Source organism: Acinonyx jubatus, chromosome B1, assembly GCF_027475565.1.
Source record: "Acinonyx jubatus isolate Ajub_Pintada_27869175 chromosome B1, VMU_Ajub_asm_v1.0, whole genome shotgun sequence".
Lineage (NCBI taxonomy): Eukaryota > Metazoa > Chordata > Mammalia > Carnivora > Felidae > Acinonyx > Acinonyx jubatus.
In genome coordinates, this window is record NC_069382.1 from 45,342,189 (window position 1) to 45,355,923 (window position 13,735).

The window sequence follows — 13,735 nt, forward strand, 5'->3', positions numbered from 1 at the left end:
CTGAGTCGAGAAGTGTGTGATTCCATAGTAAATATTTTGGTCTTGTTTCAGAATGACATTGCTTTGGTCAGTGATGAGGTCTAGACTAGCCTGAGGACTGGTGCCGGCTGGAAAGCTTCTGCCTGCTGTCTGCCCAACCCGCTTCTGATTTAGAGCTCTCTGATGAGGATTGGTTATTTCCATACATACCAGCAATCGTACCTAACATGAGACCATGGAGACATCCAGCAGATTGCAATAGCTGCTGATAAATTTATATGAACCAACAGAATTTTAAAACCTGAAAAGTATCTAACTGAATCACGCCTGTGATTATGATGTGTTACAAGACACAAGGGATTCTACAGATGTAATTAAGGTCTCTAATCAGTTGACTACGTCCTGAGAAGAGGTATTTTTTTCTGGGTGGGCCTGACCTAATCAGGTGGCCCTTAGAAGAGAGAAGAAGCAGCTCTTATCTGGAGGCATCTCTCCTGCTGGCCTGGAGGAAAGCAAATAGTCAGGCTGTGAAATGCCTATAGAGTGGGACATGGGGCGAGGACCTGAGGGCACCCCCTAGAAGCTGACAGTGACCCCAGTCCAATAGCCGGCAAGAAAGTGTGTACCTCATTCCTGACAGCTTCCTGGAGGAGACATTTGGGTTGGCCTTGAAGGATGAGTAGTCATTGATTGAAAAGAAATTGAGTGGGTAACTAGTTATTTTAGGCAAAATGAGTGATTCTTTTCTGATATGTTGGACGGTTATAAAATGAACCAACCCAGGCTTCTTACTGAACAAAAGAGGTTATGAGGAACATCATTTTGAATCATGGTTTGTAAAATTTCTTTTAGCCTTTAAAAATGTAAATCAAGTAAAAATAGTTTCCTTAAATTTCCTGACTGAAGGCAGGCCGATGTCCTTAAAAAAGATGGTAGAAACTAAAGAGGAAAAAAAAAGGGACTCTATGCAAGATAACATGGTAGCTGTCACTGGGAAAGGGCACCAAACAGTGTTAGCATGTGAAAATGTGGCTTGCCAATGAAAACTGAAAACACTGTATGTGTCCATGACAAGGGACTGCAATAGAATGGGCTTTGGGGAGCTTTTATGGCCTCATTGAGTTGATCAAGCTGACCAAGCTCTGACGTTACTGTTGGCAGGGGAAAGGCCACCCTGATACATAGTCTTCAGGACAGAGGTGGTTATGACTGCAAAGCGAAAAAATGTTACAGAAGACTGACTCTTCAGGATTTTTTCTCTTTCCTACACTTTAATAAGTGGGCCCCCCCTTTCTCTCGTAAAGTTTCCAAATTTCAATATTTGCCATGCACAAGGATGACACTTTATGTAACATTTACGGTGCGTTCTAAAAGACATCTGGGCCACGTAATAAGAATCCTGTAGATACATCACATTTTCTGATTGTTTAAATTAAATATGCAAAGGAACAGCAGATTTCCATGCTCTGCACATCTGAGATAAGCGGCTGCTACTTGGCTAGCTGGGGAGTTGTAAATCAACGAGAAATTCCAAGTATTATGTCTATTTTGTAACAGAAAAATCATCCCCCAACCTTCCACCACTTTTGGAAGAAAGATAAGAGAATTGCTTGAAGGGAAAATTGTAAGTTCCCATATAAGTTCTTTCTCTCCCCAAAATGGTATTCTTCAATATTATTACATCAATAAGGAAGGATGTAGTAAATTACTTAGCGATTCCTTCCTTCTCTTCACGTTTAGTAAAATTATTTTGCTCCAGTCCCCAATTTTTAGATCGGTGATACTGTTGCTTTTACAGACTAATCAGTTGGTGATCATTGTTAGGTAATTCAGTGAGGTTACATTTAAAGAAAATCAACCTGCTTCTACAGATTGACCCAATAATGGGCACTCTAAAGAACAGAAAAAAAATACATTATCTTGATCACTGAAATAATTTTTAAGTCTGAGAATGGCATGAATGATTATATTCATGTGGAAAGCCATTTACATGAGAGGCATGGAAGAATATGATGGATGTGAGGCTGAACACTAAGAACCACAGGCCTTCAAACAGGATAATCATTGCGCTGATTTAGATATTTAAAATAAATATTTTACAGATAATGATACACGTATATATGTATCTCTTTTACCTCTCCTGTTAAATTACCTCCATTGTTAAACCCATGAAACAGACACTAGGACATCCATTAAAGTTAGGAAGGAGCTGAGGGCCCTGTGCTTAAATATGCAGGGATTTGTTTTGGGGGATGAAGGGCAGATGATTAAAAAAAAAAATTCAGGTATCTATTGAAAGCTTCAAAATATTTACTTCCTTATTATTGTTAATATTGCTATTTTTAATCAACAAAACCCTAGTTACTAGTTTCTTAAAAGCACCTAATCACTAGCTTATTAAAAGCACCTTTGGCCTAGAGGTTATAAAATATGCACTTTAACACCTGATTATTCCCACCTCCCCGACTGACAGAGGGTCATGTCTAGAATGTATCTTGTCTCCACCATAGGTAATCCCGGTTTTGTCGCGCTTTATGTATCTTCTTTTTTTCTGGGACCATCTGTCACAAAAATCCAAGACATTTTTTTTTTAATTTTTTTTTAACGTTTTTATTTATTTTTGAGACAAAGAGAGAGCATGAACGGGGGAGGGTCAGAGAGAGGGAGACACAGAATCCGAAACAGGCTCCAGGCTCTGAGCGGTCAGCACAGAGCCTGACGCGGGGCTCGAACTCACGGACCGCGAGATCGTGACCTGAGCCGAAGTCGGCCGCCCAACCGACTGAGCCACCCAGGCGCCCCAGAAATCCAACACATTTTTAAGGAGAAGGGGATGCTTTGTATTCAACTGGATCTTTTACCAGACGTATGCTTCTGCCAAGAGTGAAACAATTCTAGGGTTGGAAGGATCATGAGTGATCGTTTGCTCGAGACCCTTCTTTGCAGGAGGACTGCCATGTGAGAAATCTATTCTGTTCTTGAAGACTTATCAAATGATCACTTATTCCAGCCCATGCCATCCTTCTACAGTCTTGAGGAAAGAACTTCCCAATTTTCACCTACTTGCATACTTAAAGATAAAATTTTAACGGTGTCATTTTTGTCACTAGTACCTAAGGCCACTAAAACAAAGGCTTACGTTATGGACAAGGCCCACATTCAGGACTGCTAAATTAGACTTCCTTGACTGAGATCCTGAAGTAGTCTAGTATGGAAATCCACACTTTGACCTTGAAGGCCGGTATCTCCGTTGGGAACTCTGGCTCCCCGTTACTCATTTTATCATCTTGGACAAGAAGGTTGACCTCTCTGAGAATGTTACATCGTGTCAAATTGTGATAGTATGGTATTTAATCCACACAGAGTTAGGGTGGTTATATGTGAAAGCACATGAAATGGTACCTGACATACAGCAGCTTTCAAAAGTTCTTAATTTTCTTTTTTTTTTTTTTAACTTTTTTTTAACGTTTATTTATTTTTGGGACAGAGACAGAGCATGAACTGGGGAGGGGCAGAGAGAGAGGGAGACACAGAATCGGAAGCAGGCTCCAGGCTCTGAGCCATCAGCCCAGAGCCTGACGCGGGGCTCGAACTCACGGACCGTGAGATCGTGACCTGAGCTGAAGTCAGACGCTTAACCGACTGAGCCACCCAGGCGCCCCTCAAAAGTTCTTAATTTTCTTCTGACACAGAAAATAACAGATTTGCCTAAGAACTATGGTTTATTACAAAGAGATGGGGATGTGCTGGGCCAAATGCAAGCAGTAACACTTGAAGTGATTAGTAATGTGATCCTTCCAGGACCAAAAGGGTAATAAAGCTTCTAAAAGGCATATACAGAACGGATGGTAGTAGCCCAATGGTGACTAAGTATTTTTCTGAGGCTGGCCTCTTATTATCAAGAGATACTGCGATGTCATCTTTTTCAAGGCATTGCAAAGTGATTGTAAGCTTGCGAAGCATTAGACAAGGAGATGGAGAGTAAAGGGCATGATTGTGTTTATTAGCTCACTTTCCTTCCATGCACTTTGCACTCCAAAAATTTGTTTAAGCAAGGAGCAGAGGTACCATGATGTATGGAGCCTATCACATTCCTTTTACATAAAGATTTCCTGTAATAGCAGAAGTTGGTCTGCAATATTGTGAGCGCCTTAAAGAATAAAAGCCCCTTAAACGTGGAATTGTTTCATTGACCTGTGAATAGACGTTTAGGGCAATTTGCATCAGAGGCATCTTCATGTCCTGTCTTTTCACACTTGCTTCTGAATACGAGAAGGAAAATCTGCTTGGGCTTTCCTTTTGTGTTTATGTTAAAACTTTGCTAAAATTTTTCATTTTACTTTGAAATGTATTATGTTCAAGATGCCATGACTGTTCAAGAAAGAGACTCTAAAAATATCCTACCCTACCTTTCTGGATCTACCTTTCCCATCAAAACTGCTTTAGCACATAATGCTAATTGGCAATAATGAATGCAAATGCTGTACAAACATGTCAGTTAAGACAGCTATCAATTTTGAGGTGCAATCCTTTGGAAAGCCATCCACTCTTCAGAAAACCTATTTGGGGAATTAGCAAGACTCATCTTGCGTAAACAATGAATTAAAATGAGAATGGAGAGAAGTGATGATTTTGTAAGGCTACGAAATTGAGTTGTACGTATATAAAACTTATTACGCCTTTTGCCAAGCCTGAATGAATAAATATATATTATGTATATATTTATACATATCTGTGTCTGTACACACACACACATATGTACATATTCTACTGCTGAACAATAGAATGTGCTCGTCTCCACTAGCTAGGGATTATCTTAAGAGTTGCTCAGAAAAGCATTCCATGTCTCCCTTCATTCTGCCTCTCAGCTACTCTCTCCCTCTCCCCTCAAACAACCATTCAGGAGGGAATGCCGGTGTCTACTCTAGAAGCCCAAGTCTACAGCCACGAAGCCATTCAGTGATTTAGGTAAATCAGAGCCATGGCAGACATCAGGTGTCTTTGTGCAAAAACTCCCAAGTGAATGCCCCCCTGACTCCCATTCTAACTCTGCCCTTCAATAGTGACACGACCTTGGACAATACCCTTTCCCTCTCTGCAGTTCCATTGCCTTACTTTGTAGAAAGAAACTTCTATCGACTCTGTCCTATGTTATAGCATCGATGAATCTAGATTTAATGGAAATGGGGCTCTGCAGAACCCTGAACCTGGAGGATGTGAGAAACTGTAAGGCAGTAGGGAACCAATCCCCTGAAGATGACTTCTGGAAGACTAGTGAGAACCAGCAGAAAAACCACCCAGTGGTGACCTTGTGCTTCTTCATGGTATGTATCTGCCATAACGTACCATCAGCCAATGATGACTCTCTGGTCCAAGCCCGCAGTGGACGATTAGATTGTTTGTGGTTTGGTGTATAAAAAGCCCTGTACCAGTTCTTTCCCCAAAAGTGTCTCCACAGAGCCGAAGCTCTGACGCGTTGAGTTGTTTCGCCCATCGGGGAGCTCAGCTCACTCCTGAGCCTGAGAAAAAGTTTATTTGCCCTGGTCGGTAATGAGGATTAAGAGCGAGTGCATTTGGAAGCTCTTTTACAACCTATGTAGCACGATTGAAACAGGCGCATTACTCTTACTGTCCTTTAGAAATGGAGTCAAGTGGTCGTGCAGACGGAGGACTCACCTCTAGGATTGATGTTTGCACTTGGAGGATCTGTTCATGGCCTTTGAGCTGCCGGATGCAGATTTTGCAGGACAGCTGGGTGGTGGTGGGTGTGTAGCGCTCCAGGGAGAAGGCACAGTGCAGGGGCTGTTGGTTACTGCACCACACGCGGGAGAACGGTACCTCCTGCGGGGAAAGGGGGGGAAGAAGAGGCGTGTGGCGTGCAGAGCCCGGCCGAGATGGCTGGCGAATAGGAGAGACTTAAGAGCGATAATTATGAGGATGATGACAGTGATTGCAGCAGAGATAATTGCCTAAGCGACTTTGGTGGAATTGTTGTAGAAATAATGTTCCAGCATATGCCAAGCAGCACAAAAAGTAATTAATGTCAATTCCAATTGATAACATTTGAATTCCAAAACCACAGCGCAAGCACTCAGATTTCATTTGGTGACACACACAATGAGAATACTATCAAAAATTAATCCTCATGTTTTTCCACTAAAAAAAAAAGAAAAAAAAACATTCTTTAGAAGACTCCAGTGGTCTGTCCTTCTCCCTAAGCCTGGAGTAGGATGATAGCTTTTCACTTTAATGAAAATTATACTAAAGAACAGACCTATCAGAACTCACCCCAACACCACAAACTCATACAACTGTATAAACAGGCCACAATACTGCTAATGTAACCAGCAAAAGAATTTCATCCAATGCCAATCACATACACACAGACACACATCCCAGAGAGAGACACAAACACACTGGGCTGCCCACAGCAGTCTTGTTTGCCAACTCCTCATTCACACAATTCAACTGCCAACAATTATGTGTATAGTGCCCGCTAATGACCAGACGCTGTAGAAGATAAACAGTAAAAAACGAGGTTCATTCTCTACTGTCATGGGACCTACAGATAATTGAGTGTGGCAAAAGCAATTTTTACTAAATGAGGGGGAACATAATAAATCTACATACACCACCCTTTCACCCCAACCCCTTACTTGCCAGTGCTAGCCAGTGCTGCTCAGGCACGTGGCTTTACAATAATGCGAAGCAGAGGTCAGTCGTTGATATTCTTTCATCTAAAAGGTCTCTCCTTCCTACTCAAATCAAGCTGAGATTCTTGGCAATGAGCACAGAGGCCCAGCCTCTGATAACATTCATCTCCATCTTTTTCCTTTTCTCATCTCATGAATGTGCTTTTTACCTGCTGCTATTAATATAATTTCTTCCAATATTGACACTGACGGGTGGCAAAAAATGTCTCAAGTTTGGACGTTTGATACTCTTTAGTGTGACTGGTGATGAAGCCATCACGGATTATAAGACCAGGGGCCATGATTAAAATTCAATTTGCTCACTTTGAGGAACTGGGAGTCACCTCGTTTTTTGTGAGCTCTGATGTGCACACTGGTTCCTAATTTTCTCTGCTGGAAGTCTCATGGATCTGGATTTGGGATGCTTCCTGGGAAACCAGCAAGGAGGGGTGGGCTTTGATTTTTGCCCACTCGAAGAGCAGAGCGCTCGCTTGGGGCAGTCTGAGAAAAGAAAGTCGCGCACTAACCCCTACCACACATCCCGGCAAGAAGCATAAGGGCTTTGTGGCTTTGTTTCCTTTGTTCTTCATCCTGAGCCAAGGGAGAGGCAGTGGGGTTTTGTCTCAAGAAGCAGAGACAAGGACTGAGAGAAGGTCCAGTTGGGGAGGCCCCCCGGCAATCTTTGGAGGAAGTCATTTTCCCAACAACATGCGAAAGTGACTTTTCACCTGCACCAAATCCCACACCAGATAAAAGAAATAATGATACGTGTTTATAAGTTCTACCATTTCTTCTTGTTCAACCCAACTCTTTTCGTGCTTCTCCTCCTAAGGCTTCTTCCATTTTGTAAACTGTGGGCAACCCTTACTTCGTATCTCAGCCTCCCACACTTCTGTGTCTGCTTCCTGAACTCTTCAAGGTCCTGTGTGCTCACAGATGCCCACTGCCACCTCTCTGTGGAGAACTCGCAAGAGCTACGTGTCTGGAATTTATCTCATTATTATCCATCACCGACCTTATACTCTTCGTCACTACAAATCATTTTATTTGGCCTTTGCTATCTTCAAAACTGACTATCACCGTTCACTGTCGTTGTCCTTCTCCAATTTTCCTATCCCCATTAAGGATCCTCATCTCTCCTCATTAGAGCTAACTGTAGTGACCCACTCCCCAGTCTCCTGCCTTCAGTCTCTACCATACTGAGCTAATGAGGGGGTTAGGGCTTGACCGTAGAGGGAAACAGGAAGCAGCGGATTGGCGTTCTTCAGGAAATAGCATTGCAGTATCTTTTTTACCTCTAATCACGAGTGGGGGACACTAGCGTTACCAGATCGCCTGGGAACTCTGCTTTCATTACAAGAATCCTTTGCATGGGGGCCCTGTGGGGCCCTGTATGGCCCCTGATGCCGCCATATTAAACAGTCTCAAGGGCGTCCATTATCTACGGTCCCATTTCATTTCAATAGCCCTCAAATGGACTCTGCTTCAAACCAGTACACTTTTTATAGAGTTACTTTGCACCGTCCCCTTTCATGAAAGTAACTATAACACGGGGCTCTGTGGTTAATAGGTGCTTTTGCCTAATTAAGAACACTAAGAAGGTTTTTGGTTTTTTAAACTGAAATTTGAGTAGTTACAGCATAGTAAAAGTTGTTGGGCTTCAGGGCCAGACAGAGCTGAATTCAAGGTCCTGCTCTTAAACTGCCTCCCCCCCACCCCTGCATTTTCTGCAGTGGATCTGAACACTTGATAATGCTTACCTTCCTAAACAACAACAACGGCACTGACCATTTATTACTGAAAAGTGTCCTCTCTGGTATCATTTGCTACATTTCTTATATTTTCTCCAGTAAACATTGCAAGAAAGGTAATAGAAAAATGCCCACTTGTAGAGATCATCTTTCCTCGCAGAGAGACATGAGACTCAGCACACACACAAAATCCTCTCTTTTCTCTTTACGTTCCACTGCACTCAGTGAAAACATTTTAAAAACCTGATTGTAAGACTGTATCAAAAATAATATATATATATTTAATTGTTGGCTCGAGTAGCCACTGCCGGTAGTGCTCGACAGAACATTTCAAAGTAATGGAATTAGAAGTACTGAAATTAGTGTGTTTTCAGGGCAATCATCTTTGCTTTTATTTATTTATTAAAAAAAAACTATCAAGATGCTCACTGAGCTAAGAGGAATGCTGTCGCAAGTAATATGGGAGGACCAAGTGTAGCAAAGTTATGGGTGTTTAAAGAATTCCGGAAATGTTTTCATTTTGATTCCCATTATAATTAGGTTCCTAGCAGATGGAGAGAATGTAAATCACATCCTAGCAGGAGACAGACACTGGGTTGCCCAAGACACAAAGCATGCTGAAGAGACAGCTGCTTTTATCCTAGGGAGGTGAAAGCCTGACTTTGTGTTTTGTAGGATTAAAAAAAATAATATTGTATACTGTTTATTGCAGCTTCTGTACCCTACAGTCAGCAAGAAATAGTGGAATGTGTGATTAAGTAGCACCTAGGTCCTGCTAACCGATTGAGAGCAGAGTTATTGACCTCCTAGACGAGGTCTGCTAAATCTGTGGAGGGGACGATAGCATATCTCTCACTGGGGTCAAGTCTTAAAAACCTGAGAAGAAGAGAAGGGATACTGGTATTTCTGCAGGGGGAAGACTAGAATCTTTCCTTTGGATCAAAGTCAATGGGTGCTGCTGTAACCAGCTCTCCTAAGAACTCATGTAGCCTTCCTGGAGCCATCACAGCTGGCCTCATGGGCAATAAGGGTTGTAGTACAGTATTTCATTAAATGTAATCCTCCGGAATCTAACCCAACAAGATTTCAAAGCTAGTTGGTCTGCCTATACACAGGGTCTCCTCACACAGCTCTGGATCCAACCTCAATTCACACTGTTCTAAAACATTTCTCATGCAGTTGATTGATGTCCGACAGGGCAAATATTCTAGGCAGTGCGTATCTCCCAGGCCTGAAAATTCTTGGTAAACTCTACCTTTCTGAGAAGAAGAAAGTAAGGTTTCTTATGAGAGTAGGCGTTGGGTACCAATTGGAATATGTCGCTTCTCAGATTCCTGGCTTGAAGTTAGAGAAAGGGGGAGAGGAAGCCCAGTGGTCTTCTGCGTGCTGAGTTGGAAGATGGCAGAAGATGACAGGGAGATTTACCAGGTGAAGGAGAGACCTATAAGTGATGTCAGGAAGAGTGAGATTTTCTGCCTCTGTAATAGCTCTTGGTTAGTTCCCATCCACTAAGCCCTAATGAAAAGCCATTCTCTATCATCCACGCCAAGTTTGTCGGTACACATCATGTTCTACACGAGGTTCAAGCAGGATGAACACACACCCTCCCCAAAGTGCTGACATCTGATGCCTGGAGCAAACACAGCATGGCCGTTAAGACCAGCACAATATGTATTCACATGAGCAAGGGGATTTCAGTGATGATGGCAGGGGCAAGAAAACTGGAGGCTGAGGTGGTGAGGGGGGAGAAAAAAAAGGAATGGAGCAGAAAGCCATTTGTGGGTAAGTAAAATGGAGTGGAAATGAAAACTCAGTGGCAAACCTCTTGGTGCAGAGAAAATTAAATTATTTCTCAGCCTTCCAAGACTCTTGCAAATTTTGGTCAATTACAGAAGGCAAATATTTATCTGAGTTCCCAACGTCCGGGCAATCCAACCCATCCTGGCAGTAAAGCGTGTTGCGTTTCCTTGTGACAATGCCCTTTGGCTTTGGCTGGCCCTGTTGTATCCTCTGAGGTCCACAGGCTCTTAGCACCCCCATGCCTTTCCTGCCCTGGGCTCCCTGTGGCATCCTTGGGGTTGGAATTATTGTTTAAGTGCTCGTGCAAGATGATGGTTCTTTCATCTGATTTTTTATCTCTAAACATTAAACCTGATAGTTACTTTGGACTGAGCCACTTGCATTAGATCCAGTGGAATGCTGCCTTTAAGCCTACAAAGATTAGTACAGAGGAGTTTACAGGACTATCAGGATTTGTAACAGTGCCCTAAAGTTCAATCTGGACTGGAAACTTTGAATACTGCTTTCCCAGGTACAGAAACACGTAGGTCTCAGAACATCATAAACAATACATTTATTCACAGAAAACCTATTGCCATAGGGAACGTGCCCAAAAAAAGTTGTTTGGAGCCACGAGAGATGCTCTAATTGCCCTGAATGTCCTGAAAGAGTACACAGAGGGGCAATCCCCCAGGTAATGAGAAGCCTGTAAAGTAAACAGGAAAATACAACCTTGTCCAATTTCAAAACGGTGAATTTTCGAAGGCGAGAGCATTGGTGGTTCAACTCTTTTCTAACGCTCGTGGCTCAGCCAAGGTTTTTCTCTCCGTGATTGGCCTCGTTCCCATTCTGACAAGCTGGTTTACCTGGTGCAAGCTTCTCCTTTCTTTCTTTCTTTCTTTCTTTCTTTCTTTCTTTCTTTCTTTCTTTCTTTCTGTCTTTCTGTCTGTCTGTCTGTCTGTCTGTCTGTCTTTCTTTCTTTCTGTCTTTCTTTCTTTCTGTCTTTCTGTCTTTCTTTCTTTCTTTCTTTCTGTCTTTCTTTCTTTCTGTCTTTCTTTCTTTCTGTCTTTCTTTCTTTCTGTCTTTCTTTCTTTCATGAATGCTGCATGGATGGAAAGGTTAAAACCCTCCAGGGCTCTGCAGGCTATGTTGACGGACACAACAAAGATGTGTGAAAGCCTCCTGTGATTCCAGATCAATATGAGCCCACCAGAAGCTTTTCCAAAGTTAAGGACATGTCCTGTCACCTGAAGCACAGATGACTTTGGCTTAAGAAACTCTTGTGGACCAGCCAGCTGTTGCTGCTGATGGTACCCATCACTAGGAATTTCTAGAGAAATCGGTGGCAGGGTCCCACAGGGATAAGAGATCTTTCTATGCTAAGCAATTGATCAAATTCCCTAAAAGTCATCTGAGAAGACTCTAAGCCATTTTGCAACATTTAAAAATTCTCTGATACGGAGATATGTGAACAATAATATAGAAATATCTTTATATGTTTGTAAAGGGATTCTAAGAGGCATTCTTCCTTAGCCTCTCAGTTCATAATTTCTTCTTCCCACCTTGCCCAACATACATGACCGCAAGCACTTCATATATTCAGGACAAAATCTCTTGTTCCTACCTGGCCAGCCCGGGCTCCCTACATCTCAAAACTGTCACCCTTAAAAGCATCGACCTCCAGATCGTTTACTGCTGACCAGGATGAAAACAATGTCTCGTAATGAACTGTTTTTCATAAACCAACCTCCCTTAAGTGGGAGAAAATTTCCATTACGTGGCATCACGTACCCCCCCCCCCATTAGAAACCTGTGAACTTATGACAATATGATTAATTCCCTGTGTGTAGTCCAAACTGCTGCATTTCTGTGGCAGTTTTGAGGTTAAACCCATACTTTTAAAGGAGGAGGTTAGTTAGGAGTACCCTCGCCAGGGTTTGTGACATGCTTGTGGGTTAAAGCAGAGCCATTTCTGTTAGCAGCCCATCTGGCCAGTACCTGGCATGCAGTGAAGGGTTTAATCCTCCAGAGGAACGGGGGGATGTCAAGGACAGAGATCTGCAGACTAAAGGTATTCCCTTTGAAATGCAGCAACTTTGGTTCTTCCAGAAGCTGTCCACCTTGATGCCTTTCATCTGAAACCACTTCCTATAGGGCAGGGAAGAGAAAAGAGGCACAACAGTGAAGTATCCAATTTCTGCCACGTTTCTTTCCATAGGTAGGCATGCTCACTCCCAGGTGTCTCCCAGAAATAGACAGCATGAAAGACACACACTTCTTGTATACCCCTCTAGCCTTGCAAGGTCAGGACTAAGGATGAAAAGCTGCTAAGAAGGATCTGGGCAGGAAGAAATGGTTGCTTTCCATTTTTTGCATTGCTTAGGCTTCTAAACATGCCATGCCTTTCTTTAAAACTCAAAGACCTCCCCTACCGCCAGCAAACAGTCATACTGTGGGGTTTCTAGGGCTGTGTGAATTTCATTTGCCAGGACCCTAATCAAGGGATGGGTTCACATTTCACACCGACAGTAGGAGCAGTGCCCCCTCCGCCCTGTCATGTGTTGGTCACGAACACAGGCATCATGTAACGCTTATTCTTCAGTTCAGAACAAATGTTACAGGGTGTGTGTGTCATTTGTATTTATAATAATGTTAATAAAAGTTGGGCCAAAAGGTCAAGAGAAAGTAAGTTGTTGACCAAGTTTGGTTTAGGTCAGAAAAAAGAAACCTGGTTCCTGAAGAAAAACACTCCTATTATCTTTTGCTGAGAAATCTTTATAATTACATTTAACACAAACGCAATTCACCTCCATTCCATTGAGCAAACCATTTAATTCATCCTGAATCTGTGGTGCTTAGAATCATACTAGAGAGATGACAAGCCAAATAAAATAACAGACATCAATTCTGTAAAAGGTTAAACTCCCAACTGGGGTGAGGCTGTTAGTGTTCCTGGAGATAAGAGAGATCTCCCTAAATCTATTTCTTAAAATCACCATTAATTGACTTATAATTCCCTTGCAGCGTTACCATAAATAAGAAAACTGAGATCCTTTAATTCTGTCCTATAATCTTCCCAGATTCTAAAAAGAGATTGTGAGAAGTCAGGCAAATAGGCTTATAAATACAATAAAACTTACATTTCAATTATTAGTGAGTAAAAGCAGCTACAGAGGTTATCTTGTCCGACTCTTGCCTATGTACAGAATAACAGTAATAAAAACCTTTCTTACTAAGATGCAGCTGTCCAGCTTTTATCCATCACATATCTGCAACTTTTAATTGGTTGCTAGTATCTTTTTCTCAGGACTAAACGATTCAATTGCAAGGTCATTGTCTCCAGTTCTTCATTTTAGTGAGAGGGGTGTTTCTTGGGGGCTCTTAAGCCAGCGCTGAACTGTCCGTGATGTTGGCAGTGTTCCGTGTGTGTGCTGCTCAATGTGGTGGCCACTGGCCACGTGGCTATTAAGCACTTGAAATACGGCTACCGTGAGTAGAGACCTGAATTTGTCCTTTACATCAAGTTAAATTTAA

The 13,735-nt window shown here is 42.3% G+C and overlaps 1 protein-coding gene across 8 annotated transcripts in view; it reads right to left on the reverse strand.

Moving 5' to 3' along the window:
- Positions 1-13,735, reverse strand: part of UNC5D (unc-5 netrin receptor D) — a 543,854-nt gene that overhangs the window by 17,976 nt on the left and 512,143 nt on the right. For all 8 annotated transcript variants that reach the window (XM_027070311.2, XM_027070293.2, XM_053216628.1 and 5 more), the window contains 2 exons: positions 12,200-12,349; positions 5,656-5,820 (listed from right to left, as the gene is read on the reverse strand). In XM_027070311.2, coding sequence (XP_026926112.1) covers positions 5,656-5,820; positions 12,200-12,349 — 315 coding nt within the window. The remainder of the gene's footprint in view (positions 1-5,655; positions 5,821-12,199; positions 12,350-13,735) is intronic.